The sequence below is a fragment of the Colletotrichum fioriniae genome, assembly GCF_027942845.1.
Source record: "Colletotrichum fioriniae strain IMI 355084 chromosome Unknown scaffold_1, whole genome shotgun sequence".
Taxonomy (NCBI): domain Eukaryota; kingdom Fungi; phylum Ascomycota; class Sordariomycetes; order Glomerellales; family Glomerellaceae; genus Colletotrichum; species Colletotrichum fioriniae.
The window spans coordinates 4,678,134-4,695,798 of NW_027076837.1; the positions used below are offsets into that span (position 1 = coordinate 4,678,134).

A 17,665-nucleotide genomic window follows, 5' to 3' on the forward strand; every position below is an offset into this window, starting at 1 on the left:
GCAGGAAGTCTAGCTGCATGGGTCTTGACTAAATCAGTAGATCTCGTTGAGGCTTACATCTTTCTCTAGTACGCAGAGCGACGAGTTGTTGTCCGAGATGTACGACGGGAGTCTGAGCCTTGTGTGATTGACTTAGAAACGGGTCATTGCCACATCTCTTTGTTCTTGAGTGACTGTGATGTTGAAACCCTGTAACAGCGCCTGCTGTCTGTGTGTTGGAGCTTGGGGCGTGGATTTGGTGGTTGTTCCCTGTCATCCATCTCCTGACCGAGCTACTTGCCGGTGATGACCAGACACCCACCAGACTACGGATAGGAGCGCGGGGTACGGAGAAGAGGCTCTCAAAGATCTGCACCTTTCACATTAAGACCGAAGAGCGACAACCCGAGCCCACGGATTCAGTGTTCATTGCCTACCGTATCTATTAGCCGTGATGGCTGTCAGGCACGCACGGCACGATAACGTGCAGACTACCATCCGGAGTCAGGGGAAACTATGATCTCTTGGCTTCTAAAAATGCCAGCAGTGTCGCAAAGCCGCTCTCCAGTTCCGGCCTAGACCCACTGACGCACGTCCTACCCCGGTCTCGCCCCCCACGGCATTTCGAGTCGGGAAAAGAATCGTCCCCCCAAGAGCCAAGGGAGAGGGTGAATAGCTTAGCCGAGGGTTTCCGAAGGAACCCGGTAAGTGGAGGAGGGGGAGGGGAAAAGTCGGGGACACTATTGACTGAAGACACGCAGAGTCTCAGATTTGAGCTTTCAGTCGCGTGAAGTCAGTCAAATACCATTCATCAAAGGACATGAGAATTGACTTCAGACAAGTGAGAGAAAGACTAGATTCAGAGCGATTCTCAAGAGCCGGTTTACTCAACTTCGTTACGTAGCATTCGCCCAGAAACTCAATAGCTAAACGGAAAGTCTACGAGTCGCAAACTTGGAGACGAGGACACAAGCACGCGGGGTTTCAACCAATCACCAAAGTACCGCGATTTTCTACCGAATCAACTTGAAGAGGATATCAATTTCTAATTCGTGCGGAGAAAATTGGGCCTTCTAACGGGCCACATTTGCACTGACGCCATTTCGCAGTGCGGTTTTGAGGGATACACGAAGAAAAAAAAGTGAGAAATCTCCGTTCATCGGAGTCTCATGCTCAAAACAATTATCCAGACCCAGTGTGCTGTCCTTTCAGTGTACTATGCACACGCGCCACCCACACATTCCGCTCTCACATGCTGAAACAACCATTCATTCTCACTCAAACCAGAAGCCCCCACAAGTTTAGAACTTGTTCTGGTTGGCGTTCTGCATGAGCATCTGGGAATCCGGCTTGTACTTCTTAGACACCAAGCGGACGTCGTACTCGACGTCGAGGGTGGCGCCCTTGGCCTCGTTCTGAACAGGCTTGAAGGTAAGCAGCAAATCGTCCTTGACGGCGCAGGCGGTGTCGGTCTCGAGGTATGGGTCGTCGCTGGGGTAGAGCTGTGCCGTGACGCCGATGAAGTCTGGGTGCGTGACCATCATGTGAATGTGCGCGGGGCGGTACGGGTGACGACCCATGAGCTTAAGCAGGTCGGCCGAGGGGCCGGAGGTGTCGATAGCGTACTCGGTAGGCTTGAGGCAGTAGAAGTAGAACTTGCCCTCAGCGTCCGTCTTGAACTTGCCGCGCAGGTTGTGGCGGGTCTGGTTCTCGGGATCAAAGACATCGTACTTTCCGTTGGTGCTGGCCTGCCACATGTCGAAGACGGCGTCGGGGATGCCCTTGCCCGTCTCCGCGTCCTTGATGACACCGTGGAAGTATGTGAGCTGGCCGTCCTTGGGCATGTTCTGGACGACGGAGGCGCCGAGGTCGCGGAAGGGGGTCTCGGGGGACCAGAAGGGGCCGAGAATGGTGGAGGATGTGGGGGGTGACGCCGGACTCGGTCTCGACCGTGTGGTTGATCTCGTCGACGAGACTGTAGAGAGGGGGGGACAATTGTTAGCCATTTGGCTGGGTTTCTGCTTGCGAACATGGCATCGCAGTGGCGCGGCCGGAAAAGCCGCGCACGCGGGGTAAATGATTTTCGGAGTAGACGGCCGCGCTAAAGGGCAGGGCAGGGAAAGGGGGGGGGGGGCTGTGACTTACGACTCAATACCCAGGATATCGCACACTCTCCATGCCTCGTTGCGGTTTTTCTGGTAGGCCTGGCCAATGGAGTTGATGTAGTTGACACCCAGAACCCACTCCTCTTGTGTGAGCTCGACATCTCTGCAGAAGTCGTGAAGGTGCTTGATCAGAGAGCCGAGAACCTGTCTATGTCTGGGCTTGGTCTCGGGGCTCATGAGGTCGATGACATGTTGTGTGAAGTTGGGGTCGAACTTGCTCTTGGTGCCATTGGCGCCGTTGGCGTGTCCGTTGACGCCGTTTGTACCGTTCGTAGCCATTGTGATGGATGTTGTGGAGATGTGTTTGGTGGAGGGTATCTGGAGGGTAACAGGAACAACACGCTGTGATGGAGATGTAGGAGAGCACTTGTAGAATGAGAGATTCTTTGAAATAGGAGCAAACCTGCGAACGAACCGGAGGACCATGATGGTTAAGTATCAAAATCTGGAGCCCCGGATTTAGGCATGAGCAATCCAGACAAGCAAGTCACGGATGGTGGGCATGAATCGTATGACCATCTTTGGTTGCGGCAACAGAGTGCGGCATCGAGTGCGGCAACAGACTTCGGCAATTTGACTAGGGGTTCAGTTCTTTGGGGTAAACTTTCGCGCCTCGCGCTTTGTGCCCCGCGGTGGCTCATCCATCCCACCACCAGACTTCGATCAGAGTGGCAGAGACGACGGACTAACCCCCGCCATGGTCCCTGCGGTCCTTTACTCAGCCAAGGGGGGCAAAACATAGATCCGGGACAATGAGTAGCGATGATGGCATGGGTAAGTGTAATTCCCACGCCTAGCAGCCGAAATGCGGGGGAAACCCGTGGGAAAGCTTCAAAGCATGCGGGGAGGACACTCTGGAAGACAGGCGGCGTCGACTAGACTCCATCCAGAGTTGTTCTTTTGTTTCTAACTGGCTGGAGGCCAGGAACATATGGGGACAGAGTCCGTCCAATGCCAGATGGCTGGGATTCTGCTCACAGCTCGCTGACGGATCCATCTCTCCTGATTGGCATAACCTGTCAGGCGTGTGTTGCTGTCGGTTTTGGATTCAACCGGAACTGTTGGATCCTTCAGCTTTCCATCGTTCGATGTTTGACCACATAGCGCATCAAATCGGCGCATCGAAGCGGCTCAGTCGGGAAGAAACGCGGATGTTGAGGGTTAAGGCTGGTTTCCGCGAGTCGTGGGTGGTACGGGGAGATGATTGTTGCACAGCATGACTCCAGACTCGATTGTCGCGTCGTTTATTCAGACATCTTTCTTCCTCGCTGCCATTTAGTCTCTATCGCTACAGATCCGCTAGGTCTCAGAGGCCCTCTCAGATGTGTCCTCCGGGATCGGCGCCGGTTAGATTTGACTTCCCGAACGGCGCTTGGGCACCGCTTCAATGTTTACATGAAGAAAGGCTCACAAGGTCACAATCAAGACAAGTCTGAATCATAGGCATTGACAACAAGAATACACGTTTTTTCTATACGGCGAGCATCATCTCATCTTGGTGCCAGGCGAGTCACCCTGCCCCGGCACCAACGACGCATTCGCGGCCTCTGGATCACTTCTCCCTGTGCCCAGATCCAAGAATCCCGGGTCCGTCCCGCCGTGGAATCGCACCCGCATTCGGCCTGACTCCTGCTGAATCCGATATAGCTCCGGCGCCGACCGTCCGTTCTCCTTGAAGAACGTCATATTTCTCGCCATGCGGCCCCGGTCCCTGGGCCCATCACTACCATTGCTCGCTCCGCCCGCTGTTCCCTTCGGACCCATAGTATCATGCAACCCGAAGAATAACAGCGGCAGCACGCTGCCCTTCCAGACGGGCTGCTCCGGGTCGTTGTAGTTTTTGAGAATGATCCAGCCCAGCAGAATCCCGCAGAGGCCCACCAAAATGATAGGCAGGGCGATATATTCCCTGTCAAAGTAGGTACACGTCGAGCTCGCCCAAACCTCGCCTAGCGCCTCGGCCCGGCGATTCAACAGAGCGTCCGCGCCACGGACGACGTCCGGTCCGAGCCCCGTCATCCGGAGCTTGTTCGTCACGGCCCAAGCAAAGTCATCGACGGCGCTCGTGAGGTTGGTCACGGTGGCGTTCATGTCGGCCCACAGCGGCGTGAGCCACCACGAGTCGTAGCAGTTGAGGTGCCCGCTCTGCATAGAGTCGTACCGGCACGAGGCGCTCAGCAAGCTCGCCTTGAGGAAGGTCGATAGCGCGGAGAAGAAGGTGCCGTCCATCTTGTACAGGCATTCGTTCGGCACACGGGTGACCTCGTCGCTGCCGCTCACGCTGAAGTTGGTCCAGATGCGCCCGGGAATGTCCAAGGCCTGGCTCTGGTTGGTGGTATCGTACCAGGTGCCGTTGTCAATCACACACGGGCTCTGCCTCGCCGTGTAATTGCCGTACAATGAGTATCCTGACGCCGCATTCTCGGCGGGATTAGACATCGCCGTCGTCGTACGGACGACCGTCTCCGTCAAGGTATTGTTCACGTATCGCGCATGATACTCCTTCAAGCACGGGTACAAGATACACGAGGCGGCGACGTAATCCCCTAGGTTGCTGAAGTAACTGTTGTCGGATTGGGAGAGGCGATGCGGGCACGTCAGCTTCGATGTCCCCGTCGAGTTGTCCGATGTGCAAGGAGACGTCGAGATCATGAGCATGCTAAAGTTGGCCATCGAAACCGGGGCAGCCGCGGCGAAGTCGTCGTTGAAGAGCTTTGTGTACGCCGTCAGGTTGCTGTAGCCCATCCACATATACTTTCCGGCCAGGATGTTGATGACGGCACCGTCGTCCGGCAGCGACAGGTTGCCCACCGTGTCAGGCTCGCTGACGAAGCTCGTCGTGTCGATACACTTGCTACACACCCCGATGCTCGCGTGCGTGACGCCCGTGCCGTAGTCCGGCCACGTGCAGTTGCCGCTGGGGCAGAGGACCTGGACGTCGCTGTCCTGGCTACCCGGATCCGTAATCCCCTGGATCATGGCACTCTTCATGTCCACCTCGATCTCATAAGACCCGGCGCCGACGCGGTAGTAGGCGGACGAGCCCGGGACATAGTTAGCGGCGGGGATCCTGGCGCGGATGTTATCCTCGAGCATGGGGCAAGTCACCGTGCGGACGGCCTGCTGAGTGACGGGGCCAACGGCAAGACTGGCAATCGTCACGGTGGCGGCACCGATGGCGAGGAAGCCTGTGGAGGAGAAACCCAGGTTCCACACGAGCATCGCCAGGAGCTTCGTGGAGCCGAGGATGGAGCGGCTCGCAGCGTCAAAGTCTTGGAGGTGCTGGAGGGGCCGGGTCTGTTCGGCGAACCAGGTCCATTTGATCTGGCCGATGATTTCTGCCACGGCGGCGACGATGGCGGCGCGGAGAAAGGTCGAGAGGAGGGCGATGGCGGAGTTGAGGTTGATTTCAAAGGGCCATTTCGGCATGTAGTGGCCATCGTAGTGGGTGAGGAGCCAGATGATTGCGGTGAGTAGGCAGATTGCGACGAAGAGGGTGAAGATCTCGAGGCCCCAGTACCTTAGGACGTGGCGGGTGTGCCCAGATCTTCTCGGACTCGGTGCGGGTTGATGGTGAATTGGCGGATTTATCGGAGGAGGAGGAGGCGGTGGTGAGAAGTGAGGCTGCTTGTCTTGGTCGGTTTCTTGGAATGGCCATAGAGGCTCAGGTTGGTATTGTGATCTTGATCCATAGGCGGTTATGTCTTCTTGAGGTGGGTCAAAAGAGGCTTGCTTGGCCCGGTCTTCCAGCTCCCAGCTGCGCTGTGCCTCTGGTACTCCCATGTCTCAAATGACACCACGGCTTGGCAGCGTTAGTTCGTATTGGAAGCTTTCTGCAGACATGAAAAGACTCACGCCAAGGTGCGTGAAGCACAGCCGGGTAAGAAGAATAGGTTGGCCTTCATATTTCGATGATGATAATACTCCCCCCTGAGCGCGCCCACAAGGCCAGATTTAATCTTCAAGCTTGCAAAGAAGGTTGATCAAATGAACCGAGATTGGATTCTCCATTTAGATCGCCTCCCACATGAGAACATCTCCAGCCTTAAACCCTACGAACGGACGGGCAGCCCAATTAGGGAACACCATGGCGCTGCTCGTATTCGCAGTATCCACAGTCACCCTGGGGCACTGACTCGGAAATTTCAATCCACGAGGTTGACTAGCCGATGATCCGTCAGACATACGGATGGAAGCGTCTGGGCTAATATGACGATCCACAACACGGAGAAACGATCGCCGTGCTCGTTTCTCCGGCCTATTCAGCGGAACTCTCAGCCTAATGTGACGCTCACCTCGGTGAGGCTATGATGCACGCACCGCTGACCGAGCTGACTCAGTCTATCCCAACCAGAAAGAGTGACTCCAACACCGTCTCGTGTCATGTATCTTTTCGACATCGCTCTGATAGCTACGCAATTGTAGTGATCCAAGCTGCGCTCATGGATCCATCACCAGTTGGCGCGACGGCGCTAGAGACAAGCTGCCTTAGCCTTGAGTAGGCCTTTCGGTAGTACGCGAAGGAGTTTAACAGAATCGTAAAGTATTAAATGATTAAACTAAGTAATTGTTCAACCCTGAAGATTCCACTACTTTGTCTTCTCAATCAACTTCCCCTCGAACCAAGCCGCAAACTTAACAGCGTTGACATCCACATATCTCTGCACGAAATCCGCCACGCAGACGACACCCAGTAAGTAAAGACACGTTGAAAGAAAGACAACAAAGCCCCAGTCAATGCTAAGGTTGGCCTCAAGAGAGACGCCAGTAATGGCACTGAAGAACTGAACGAGGTGATAGCCCCATAGCCAAATCAGACAGTTGTGAACGAGGTAGATTGCGAACGATATCCGGCCGAGGTATTGGATTATCCGACCCGTGAAAATCTGCTGAATGAATTGCGACTGGTCAATAGTGAAAACCAGCCATACTGCGGCGACGGGGATCCAGAAGCAGTCGCCTTCGCCGTATCGTGCAGGGGTTAGCCAGGAAATGGTTCTGAATCCTGGGGTTTGCGCGACACTTCCGCTCCCCTCAGGGAATGACAGCACCCAGAGGGAGCCGATGAAAGAGGCTAATTGGAGGCTCTTCTTGGAGATACCGTAAGGTTTTGAAGATCTAATGAACGAAATTGGGGCATTGAACCCTCTCAGTCCCTGGCGTCGCCAGTACGAAGGGCTCGATAGGTGCGGCAGAGTTTGCCAGTCGTAGCCATTGCTCTCGTAATCGGCATCCTCATCATCGCCGTAGAATCTGAGGGCAGCGAGGAGCAGGCCAGATAAGAAAAGAAAGAAATGCCAGTAGCCGGAGTGAATCGTGTAGACGAGTAGGCACACAAGGAAAAAGATTCGAACGCTAGGGCGAACTCGGTAAAAGGCGATATGTGCCAAGAAGATAATGAGTGAACCGTCAAACTCCACGGGGATGGTCCAAAGTTGCGGCTGATAGGGGAACCCTCTTCCTCTTTCGATATTCTTGGCCATTGGGTCAGACAAATTTGAGAAGTGCCCCCACCATCCGACTATCTGGTCCCATGCATTGTCCAGTGCTGGTGGCCTGAACATGGTGATAGTTGGACCAGGTATAGGCTCAAGCTCAAAGAGTTTGAAGTAGGCCAGGCCGGCGACAGCGAGTGACGTGATCATTGTCGGGAGGAAGAGGCGGATATACCGACGAAAAGCAGAGGAAGCGGCGGCGATTGCAAACTCGGCCGACTTCTTCTGCTTGATAAGCCTCATGGGCTTGTAACTCAGGGCATAACCGGAGATGACGAAGAAGACGCAGACATTCGACAGTCCTGAAAGAGCCAAGCGGAGGATCGGAAGCTGGAGGAAGAGAGGGGTATCATCGCTCATGAAGCCGCGGCGAACCTCGACGGTCAGCGTACATAGGGACCAGTGGTGGCAAACGACGAAAAACGCTGCGAGTCCTCGAAGTCCATCTAGGTACAATCATCTTCGGTCAGTTGAAGGAAATTCAGGCTGTTCTGAGACTGGGATCAACTTACCGAGCCAAGCTGATGGATGAAGGGGCTTTGTTGTTGCATCCGGGTCCACTGGATGCAAGAAACTCGGGACCAAGGCCAAGGCAAAGCTCTTTGGATATCTCAGCCAAGGCGGCAAGGGTCGAGGTGTGACGAAGGTGTCGTCGAGAGAGATATCATCCTCTACTTCGAGAGTTTCAATACGGAAGCTCTCGACCTTGTCGTCCTGACAAATACGAGCGTACTCCAAGTCATATGAAGAAGAAGAAGAGAAAGATGCCTCTGAGGACGATGAAGGAGAGGAAGGCTGAGACTTCAGCAAGCTGGACTCCAGGTCTCCGGACATGATGTCGGCGGCGGTGCCCTCCAAGCAGACAGTGCTGCTGATTGCCCGATTGGTGAAGTTGGACAATGTCAAGGAGGTGAAGCACCAAGTCCTGTTTGAGAAGAAAACGAAGCGACATTTTATGAAGAGTACTTGGCGATGTCGAGGGCCGGGAAAGTTCGCCCCCTTTCTCGCCCGTTCCTCCCGCATGCCATAATGTCTTATGGAGTGGAATCTTCGGTAGGAAATCCCTTGGTGGCTCATGGGCGACCATCGGGGCCACATCGAAAGGTGAAATGTTCATCGCCCCTCCAACCGCTCAGCGCCCATGGTAGGAATGTTTATGCTTATCTTGTGCTTGGCGAATTAGCCCTCGAGAAGCGGTGTCTTTGGAGGTCGCACTTTGTTCACAGTGTAGCTATCAAGACTGGAGGCTGTGATATCCTGGATCGAGCACAATAGCCTAAACCAGTCCATATGAACTGGAGCTGAGCAGCCGTCAAGCTCCAAGCTCATCCTCAACTCCGGTTTAGAAGCTCTCGGCTGACACTAATTTTTCCAGGAAGAAATCACGAAAACCTAATGGATAGTAAGCAGCAAGCTCGACTCCCTGCTCGTTGGCTCGCCTTTTCTCCCCCTTTCTATTGTTGCAATACTGAAGTGCCTCATGCGCATTTCCCCCGCCAACCAGCGGGGTCTTTCGACGTCGTGACGTCGCTAAAATACCAGGATGTCATTTCATCGCTCTCAATAGGTCTTTATTGCTAACAGGAGTTTTGATCGTAAGCTTTTGAGACATCACGGTCGTTGTTAGGGCCACTGAAGCCCCTGGTGAGTGGTCCTGGTTACACCAGCCGAAAGACCAGCAGGGCAAGGGAGTCAACTGGACCATGGGGGTCGCATTTGGAGGGAATCACACTTCGCCTTGTGCAACCCCAAATAAGACCACAAATGATCCCTTCCTTTCGCTTTGATATAAGCTTCCATTTTCAAGGGCGGGGCACTACCTGATCTTGTTTACACTGACTAGTAATATCACTTTAATGTTCAGTCTGGCTTTTCATTTGAGCGTGAGATGAAGGATAGCCCAGCCCGACACGTTACATGCGGCATAACTTTATAAATGACATCCCTTACTCAGCATGTAGCAATTCAGATGCCGGTCACTTGAACTTTTCCGCTTCGTGACAGATCGTTCACAGTCTTGAGTTTACAATGGAAAACGTTTTGCTGCCTTGTTCATCTATTTGGGATGGGTACAAGCTGGTTTGCCGAGAAGTGGGCACAAGTGAAGGGATATCAACTACTTTGAAACAAATCCTTTCAGTCGGTTACACGGCATTCTTCTTCCGCGCCCTGGAGGTCTTTTAGATGTCGATGCTGGCTGGAGGTTGGGAGATTGGGAATGACTTCGTCTCGCACTAAGCTAGCGCAATCAGCGGGCCGAGGTCAGGTCCCGTCAGGTGTTGCCCCCTCGGACAAGACGAGTCTCGGCCAGGAAAAGAGTGGTGGGAATCCGCATTCCGGTAGTATTCTTCGGCCAGGCAAGCTTGGCGAGACGAGGTGCGGGCAGTCAACCGGTCAATGGCTGGTATGATGGGAAATGAGCCTGCGTGCCAGGGGTCCTAAAGTGGCATGCTGTACCGTTACACAAGGCTGATGACATCATGCATTGAGGTAGGACTTAATATGATAGCAGTCCATGCCCAGAAGGTCCAGATGGAGCCCCTAAAATATAGACGTGGGAAGCAAGAAGGTGACGGTGAAGTTTGCTCAAAAGTTGGATAGTTCGTGCCAAGATGACGTTGGGCCAGAGTTTTTATAGCTGTTCACTGACCTCAGAGCGCAATTTAAACCACTGAATGAGGTGCAAATTACGGTTACACATTGGTGATATTTTGATTGAAAGAAGGAGGTGATACCTTGGGTACCTATCTTGTAATAACAATGCTAATTCCAAAGTGCGAGCACCCCTTTGCCCGGATGAGAATCGCCGAGATTCGTTCGAGTTTCGGCCCGCTCATGCGTTCCGACAAGCAGAGCTACAAGCTGACCAGCAGGCTACAACTGAGACTATTGTCTAAGTATTGAAAACGCGGGTGGGGTCGGCGTGGTTGGCTTGCAGAGAAGGGAGACTCTTCGAGTGACAAGGCTCGCCATTCGATCGGTTGTGATTCATCAACAGCCGCACGACATAGGCAGATTAATTGGAGCCACGAGTGCAAACGGGAGATATGTGAGCCCATGTCGGCAACTCGGGTGCTCGGGTTCGCATTCTGACATCTCCTGCCGGTCATCAAAGCTTACCAGGCACAGTGCCCTAACTATTTGACTCTACTCAACCCCTCGTTTGAAAGATGAAGAAAATCAGATATGGATAAGCCGTTCCCTCAATGACCGATATAGATAGATACACTGGAGATATTCGTTGCGCAATCCTCTGCAACGTGTTCCCTTAGCCTCATTTTGGAAGTTTCCATACTAAAGGAGAATGAAGGAGAAGTGCACCCAATATAACTACGATCTTACTTGCCTCATCAAAGACAGAGCTCTGCGATAGTGGTCTGGTGAACAAAAGTGATATTTCTTCGAGGTCGTTGTATATAGGGAGAGAAATAAGGGAGGATGTCACTCAGACATACCACTAGACCATTTAGAGAAGTATCTTTATAGAGATATTTGGTTTAACGGCATATCCGGGCCTTAGCGTCGCGGTCAACTCCGCCCCTCTAACATTTTCTCCCCGATTCATCTTCTTTGAGACAGCACGACATTCCACTTATGATGGAAACCCGCAGCAAGAAGCCGGAGAGACTGCACCGGGCCGCGTACAGCTCCCGGATGAAGGCTTGCTCCTCTTGCCAAAAGCAAAAGGCACGTGCAGGCTCCCCGACCATTTGGCGTGCGTGACGTTTCATCTAGCGCGTCGCTAACCTCCCTGTGAAGGTGCGATGCTTGCCGAGCGGCCGAGATGGGCCATGCCAGCATTGTAGGAAGAAAAATATTGAATGCGTCTTCAAACGGCCAACTCGAGAGATAGAGCCGAGGACCAATGATGCAAGCCCCAATCGGTTCGACTGCCCGCCTCATGTCTGATGGGTTGCGCCGCTAATACATCGTGAAGCTCGGATATGGTGGATGATCTTCGCATGCTGCACACAGCGATTAATAGCCTCTTACAACAAGGATCCCAACCGCTGCTCGGGCCTCTAAGAAGCTCACTTACTACAGGAAGACTGAATGTTGAGGGATTGCATCCGGATGAGACTGGTGCCTTCATCGAAGATGAGGATCAAGAGATGGAAGTGCAACCCGATTCATTATGTGCACAGAGTGAAGATATCGTCGAGCCATTGAGTCAAGCACCCATCAGCTCTTTGCATGAAATCACAAGATTAAGGTCTACCAATGCTAAAGGAGCTATTTCTTCGGCGCCTATCGCAGCTCAACCACCCGCACAAGAGCCTCAAGACCTCATCAGCGAAGGAAATCTTCAGCGGAGTGATGCAGACCGTCTGGTGAAAAGATTTCTGGAGCGGACGGACTACTACCTCTATGGCATCACGAGCCGGTTCGAAGATCTAGACAGCGTGCGCCGCGCATCTCCCCTCTTATTCGTGGCAATCTGCACGGTCTCGGCTCTGCACGAACCCAAGGGCGAGCAATTATACCGCGTCTGCAGTGCTCGACTTCGAAAGCTCGTGTCTGACTTCATGTTCAAGAAGCACGTGAACCTCTACGATTTTCAGGGGTTGTGCATAGCTTCGTTCTGGCTCAGTGATCTTTCGTGGTCAGTGTCTGGTCTCGCCATTCGTCGAGCTATCGAGTTCCAACTCGACAAGTCATATGAAATCGTCATCGGCACCAGCCAGCTCAACGACAGGTTTTCCAACAGTCTTGGGCTCAAGGACCGGGAAGACGCACTCAGCTGCTTGAGGGTGTGGTATCTGTTCTACATTTGCGACCATCACCTCTCAATTCTGTATGGCAGGCCTTCAAGTTTTGGCAACCCGTCGTCTGTGGAAGGATGGAGGAGGTATCTTCGTGCTATTCCCAGCTCAAGCACCGACACTCGTCTTTCCAGTCAGCTGGAACTGCTGTCGATATTGGAGAAAGTCACATATATGTTCGGCTCGAACGATGACAGTCGCATATCGGAAAGTTTCAAAAAGGAGCTTGAGGCATTCAGTTTAGAGGTGGACCGATGGCACGGTTTGTGGGCTGCTCGATACAGAAGTAAGTTTAGGATGACTTGTGAGAATGATGTGAGGGGCGATTGTTGACTGTGCACTGTGCTTTACAGCTCAACGCGATATTGAGAGGCAGATAGGAGCCTTTCCTCGGAAGAATCTTCGTCTACACTACCACTTCGCGAAATTGTTCATTGGTTCCCATGTCTTTCGAGGACTTTCATCCAACCCGGTCGATGATCCAATTCCGATGGAGTTTCACGACTTAGCTCATGGAACGGTTGATTCTGCTATATCAACGATCCAACTTATCAGCACCGATCCAGATCTCAAAGCTGGGTTGGTAGGATTGCCGCACTACAATCATACCATGATAGCATATGCGTGCACTTTCCTTCTCAAAGTCGCAACAAAGTATCATCGCCATCTGGATATAGACCAGGATGAAGTTTTCGACCATGTGTCGAAAGCTGCAGAGGTCTGCCAGTCCATACAATGCACGCGGTACCACCTTGTCAGTTGGATGGGGGCTGGATTGGCTAAGTTTGTCGAAAATTGCCGAAAGCTTGCTGAGAGGCAATCAGAGACCTGCGCGGACGGACGTGAGCGCGAAACAACTGTCAGCCCGACTCTCTCTGCTCGTAAGGTTAGGGCTGCAACTAGAACTATGACATCAAATGATGCATGGGATTCGGCAAGACGAGTTGCGGAAGCATTTCCAACAAGTCTGCAAGGATTCATGGATGGCAACTACAACTTTCCAGAGGATGCTGCCGACATGGACAGCATGGAGACCTTGGGTTTAGACATTTTGGAGGGGTCTGATTTAGCGTGGGATGCATTTTTACCGTCGTTCAACTTTGAGCATATGGGGTTCAGTTTACTCTAAACAATAGCCCGCTAGCCGACCGCCTAGAATATCTGCAAAACCCAAGTACATTCTCTCTGTACTTCAGACAGAGTGTACTTACTGTCTTGGTTCTTTATGCTAATAGTACCTAGGTAAGGTAAATTCGACATTTCAAGTACACCATCCCTAACCGATAACCATGCCGCAATTTTAGACTCGCAGGCCAATACATGTACTAACTACCGATTACCTATCTCTTGCATCACAAAGAGAACGGTGATGAAATAACGGATTAGCTTCCCTCTCAGCTGGATACATATGACTCCATGCCTATTTGCTAAGCCATTCGAACTCGTCACCCAAAAATTGCTGTGCTCTGAGGTCCCCAGAGCGAGCATGACCCTCGAAGTTTTCAGCTCGTGCAGCACGTCCACACAGTCGACCCAACTCTCCGCTCTCCGACTCGGAAACAACTTCCTGATAAGTAACAGTCTTCAGGAACTTTCCCACCCAGAGCCCGCCAGTGAATCTGCCTGCTTTCTTCGTTGGTAGGACATGGTTTGTGCCAATGCACTGGTCAAATGTCAGCATAAAACAGAGGCACTGAGGAAGTCAAGCTAATCGCATACCTTGTCGCCATAGGAAACACAAGTCTTTGCCCCGAGGAACAGGGCGCCGTAGTTTCTCATCTTCTGTAGGGCTTCCCTCGGTCTCTCGGTCAGAATTTGAACGTGTTCGCTTGCGTAATCATCTGCCAAGGCATAGGCCTCGTCCAGAGAATCGACTACAATCACTTCACCGTAGGTGTTCCAAGAGACCGAAGCCAGCGGTGCAGTCGGCAGAATCTTCAGCAGGCGATCAACCTCCTCCATAGACTTTTGGGCTACTATCCTCGAATTGGTGATGAGAACTGCCGGAGTGTCCGGTCCATGCTCCGCTTGAGAAAGAAGATCAGTCGCGACGGTTGTCGGATCCGCCTTGTCGTCGGCGACGATGAGGATCTCAGTTGGTCCGGCGGGAAGATCAATCCCAATCTCACCAAAGAGCTGCCTTTTAGCTTCTGCTACAAAGGGATTACCGGGACCCGCGATGAAGTCGACCTTGTCCATGGTTTCGGTGCCAATGGCCATCGCCGCAACGGCCTGAACGCCGCCGAGGATCCAGATTTCATCAGCTCCTGCATGGTATGCAGCCGCCACGGTTGAAGGAGGTATCTGCCCGTTGATTGGAGGCGTGCAGGCAATGACTTTGGGGACCCCGGCTGCTTTGGCTGTGAGAATCGTCATATGCGCGGATGCGAGCAACGGATACCGTCCACCGGGGATGTAGCTATTCGACTATCAGCACCTCGGCATATGTAAACACACCAAGTTGGAAGACCTACGCTCCGACTCGATCGATAGGGATATTCTTCTGTCCAAGGAAAACACCAGGGCGAATCTCGAGCTCAAATTCCCTCAGAGAATCTCGTTGAGCCAGAGCAAATGTTCGAACGTTATTCTGCACCGTCTTAATGTCGGCAATAACTTGGGCAGGAACTTTGGCGACGATCGATTCGATGTCTGATTGGGAGAGTTTAAAGGACGCCGGCGACCACTTGTCGAACTTTTCTGAATAAGTCCGGACAGCTTTGTCGCCAGCCTCCCGAATGTCGTTGATCACGCCCCTCACGATCCCTGGGACATCGAGCGGGGATGTAGAGTTGGTGCCATTTGTAGCAGCTTTGAATTTGAGGTATTGGACCATTGTGGATGGTGGTGATGTATGGGCAATGGTAGTGTCTGGAACAGGGAGCTTATTGAGGTAAGGGGATTTTGTAGTAGTACAAAAAATTGTTCTGGAGAAAGGATGAAAGTGACAAGATGGTATTCTACATCCTTAACGACTTGCTCGTGCTTTAATATACAAAGCGTCAACATCGACGTTAAGGTCATTAGGTCGCGGAGTTTGTCGGAATTCCGTCGATTTTACATGTTATTTTCCCCTCAGTGTCTTTCCACTCTTTGGAGAATGAACCTTGTCATACTTTCTTGCAGATGGCTGTCATCTGAGTAGCGCAACTAGATCCGTCTATCATTTGCTTCTTCCGAAATGCCATCCACGCCGAACTTTGCTCTAAGAAGCAATCTCTGCTTCAGGTTATGAGCGTGAGATCGTGCTCCCAGTACCAAGCAAAGTAGACCCCGGTATCTGCATTGCGCGCTATCTTATGCATTAGGGAAACGCGTTTGGATATTCACGGACAAGAACTCGGAATTCCGAAACGCCCCGGAGTGAGACTTCCGTCATGCGGGGCAAGTCGTCCCCAACTTGACGAGCCTCTCTTGTGACGGCTCCCCCTTACGGCAATCCTCAAGCTTCTTCACCCGGCAAGCCAGTTCATTACATAAGCGGCACCAAATCAAGCTCCCTTGTTCTGATTCAATCGTCGCCATGCCATCTGACGTGAACGAGCGCGTTGCCCTCGTCGGACTAGGGGCCATCGGCATCTCCTTCGCGGCTCTGTATCTGAGATATACAAAGAGCACCGTCAGAGTCTTCGACACGAGGCCAGACCTCGAACAGCACCTCTCCACAGTCCTGCCGGGTTACATCGACTCGGAAGATGCGTCGCTGAGAACATCCCGCCTGCGCGAATCCGGCCGGCTCGTGATCTGCAGCACGCTCAAAGAGGCATGCAGCGGCGCCACCATCGTTCAGGAGCAAGGTCCCGAGAATCCAGACTTCAAGCGGTCAGTTTGGCCAGAGATTGAAAGCTCTGCACCTGCCGGTGCACACTTCTGGAGCTCGACGTCCGGCATCGCCGCGTCGGTTCAGAGCCGGGATATGGTGGATACGTCTCGTCTTTTGGTGGTTCACCCTTTCAACCCGCCGCACATCATGCCTTTGATCGAGATTGTCCCGTCGCCGACTACAAACCCGGAAGAAGTCAAGTTTGCCAAAAAGTTCTTCGCGGAGTTGGGTTCCGGTCATCGACCTGTAGTTATCAAGAAGGAAGTACCTGGTTTTGTTGGGAACCGATTGGCGTTTTCGCTGCTTAGAGAAGCTTGTTCACTGGTTGACCAGGGCGTCGTCAGCACGGAAGACGTTGACACCATTATGGAAGCGAGCCTTGGGCCCAGATGGGCGGTGCAGGGGATCTTCAAGTCGTACAATATGGGTGGCGGGGTAGCTGGGATCCAGGCCTTCTTGAACAACCTTTCTGGGACCGTCCAAGAGGTATGGGATAGTTCGGAACCTGTGAATTTCCAGAAAAATGCAACGAATGATTTGGAGGGCGCAGGGAAGAGTGATGGGCCGACGTGGGATGCAAAAGTTGTGCAGCAGACTGTGGATGCCTACGGTCTGCCCAATCCAGAGCAATTTCAGGAACGAGATTCAGCTTTAAGAAAGGTTTTGGATGTTCAACGACAGCGAGAGACCCATACTAAGAAGTAGACTGCCTCTATGTTTGGGTCTGAGCTTCCAGAAGAAGTTTCACAGTCTGCAATTTTATTCAAACACCAAGCTCGTAGGTAGAGCAAAAAGGTCAGCTTCTTTTATACTAGGTTATCATTATCATCAGCACTATGGAGCCAAGAGGCCAATGTACTAGACTGTTGATGCTGCATTGATCTCAGACATGCTGTATGGACCAGCATTGCCAGCTAAGATACTTTATGCAAGTTGTAGAGGGTTACCTCGATGCAAGGACTCCACGATTAGCCGTTTACATGCCCGTAGTACCAAGCAGGCGGGACAGCTGGACAGTTGAGGTCATCTGGGGTGTAGTAGATCCAGAACCCGGGATAGTGGTAATGAACTAAGGGAAATCAACGCGTAATCCAAGTTAATTGACACCGTCGCGCTGGGTTCAGATGACTTCGCTGCAATGAGTTGGGATTCTTCAGTCAAACGCGCTTGAAATGATATTTCCGGCCAGACCCGGGTTACCCGGGCTTTCAGTCCGAGATCCTTGTTCGTCGGAAGACCCTCCGCGGGACCCCTTCCGTCTTATCACAATATCCGTATCTTCCATGGGCAAAGATTATCCGTATCTAAGTCCTTCGTGTTGGGGGAAGAATTGCTACCTTATCTACCGGCGGGGTAAAAACGAGTGTTCGTTATTAGGCGTTCAGCCGTCACGCGGTTGCAACGTGCCGACGGTCGTCAAGGGGATCCCCCCGACGGTTG

General features: G+C 52.6%; 5 protein-coding genes across 5 annotated transcripts; 1 reads left to right on the top strand and 4 right to left on the bottom strand.

Annotated features, from left to right (window-relative positions):
• Window positions 1-1,280: 1,280 nt before the first annotated feature.
• Window positions 1,281-2,423, bottom strand: N0V96_001180 (uncharacterized protein; the record flags this gene model as incomplete). Its single annotated transcript, XM_065756157.1, has 3 exons — window positions 1,281-1,954; window positions 2,010-2,080; window positions 2,125-2,423. 3 exons carry the CDS (start codon window positions 2,421-2,423, stop codon window positions 1,281-1,283), a joined length of 1,044 nt encoding a protein of 347 aa, XP_065615397.1.
• A 1,206-nt stretch (window positions 2,424-3,629) lies between these two features.
• N0V96_001181 (uncharacterized protein) lies at window positions 3,630-5,927 on the bottom strand (the record flags this gene model as incomplete). The annotated part of the gene is made up of 1 exon (XM_053196835.1): window positions 3,630-5,927. The coding sequence occupies one exon, from the start codon at window positions 5,925-5,927 to the stop codon at window positions 3,630-3,632; it is 2,298 nt and encodes a 765-aa protein (XP_053045762.1).
• An 806-nt stretch (window positions 5,928-6,733) lies between these two features.
• N0V96_001182 (uncharacterized protein) lies at window positions 6,734-7,999 on the bottom strand (the record flags this gene model as incomplete). Its single annotated transcript, XM_053196834.2, has 1 exon — window positions 6,734-7,999. One exon carries the CDS (start codon window positions 7,997-7,999, stop codon window positions 6,734-6,736), a length of 1,266 nt encoding a protein of 421 aa, XP_053045761.2.
• A 5,823-nt stretch (window positions 8,000-13,822) lies between these two features.
• N0V96_001183 (uncharacterized protein) lies at window positions 13,823-15,238 on the bottom strand (the record flags this gene model as incomplete). The annotated part of the gene is made up of 3 exons (XM_053196833.1): window positions 13,823-14,065; window positions 14,122-14,821; window positions 14,877-15,238. 3 exons carry the CDS (start codon window positions 15,236-15,238, stop codon window positions 13,823-13,825), a joined length of 1,305 nt encoding a protein of 434 aa, XP_053045760.1.
• Window positions 15,239-15,925: 687 nt separating this feature from the next.
• Window positions 15,926-16,930, top strand: N0V96_001184 (uncharacterized protein; the record flags this gene model as incomplete). Its single annotated transcript, XM_053196832.1, has 1 exon — window positions 15,926-16,930. The coding sequence occupies one exon, from the start codon at window positions 15,926-15,928 to the stop codon at window positions 16,928-16,930; it is 1,005 nt and encodes a 334-aa protein (XP_053045759.1).
• Window positions 16,931-17,665: the final 735 nt, after the last annotated feature.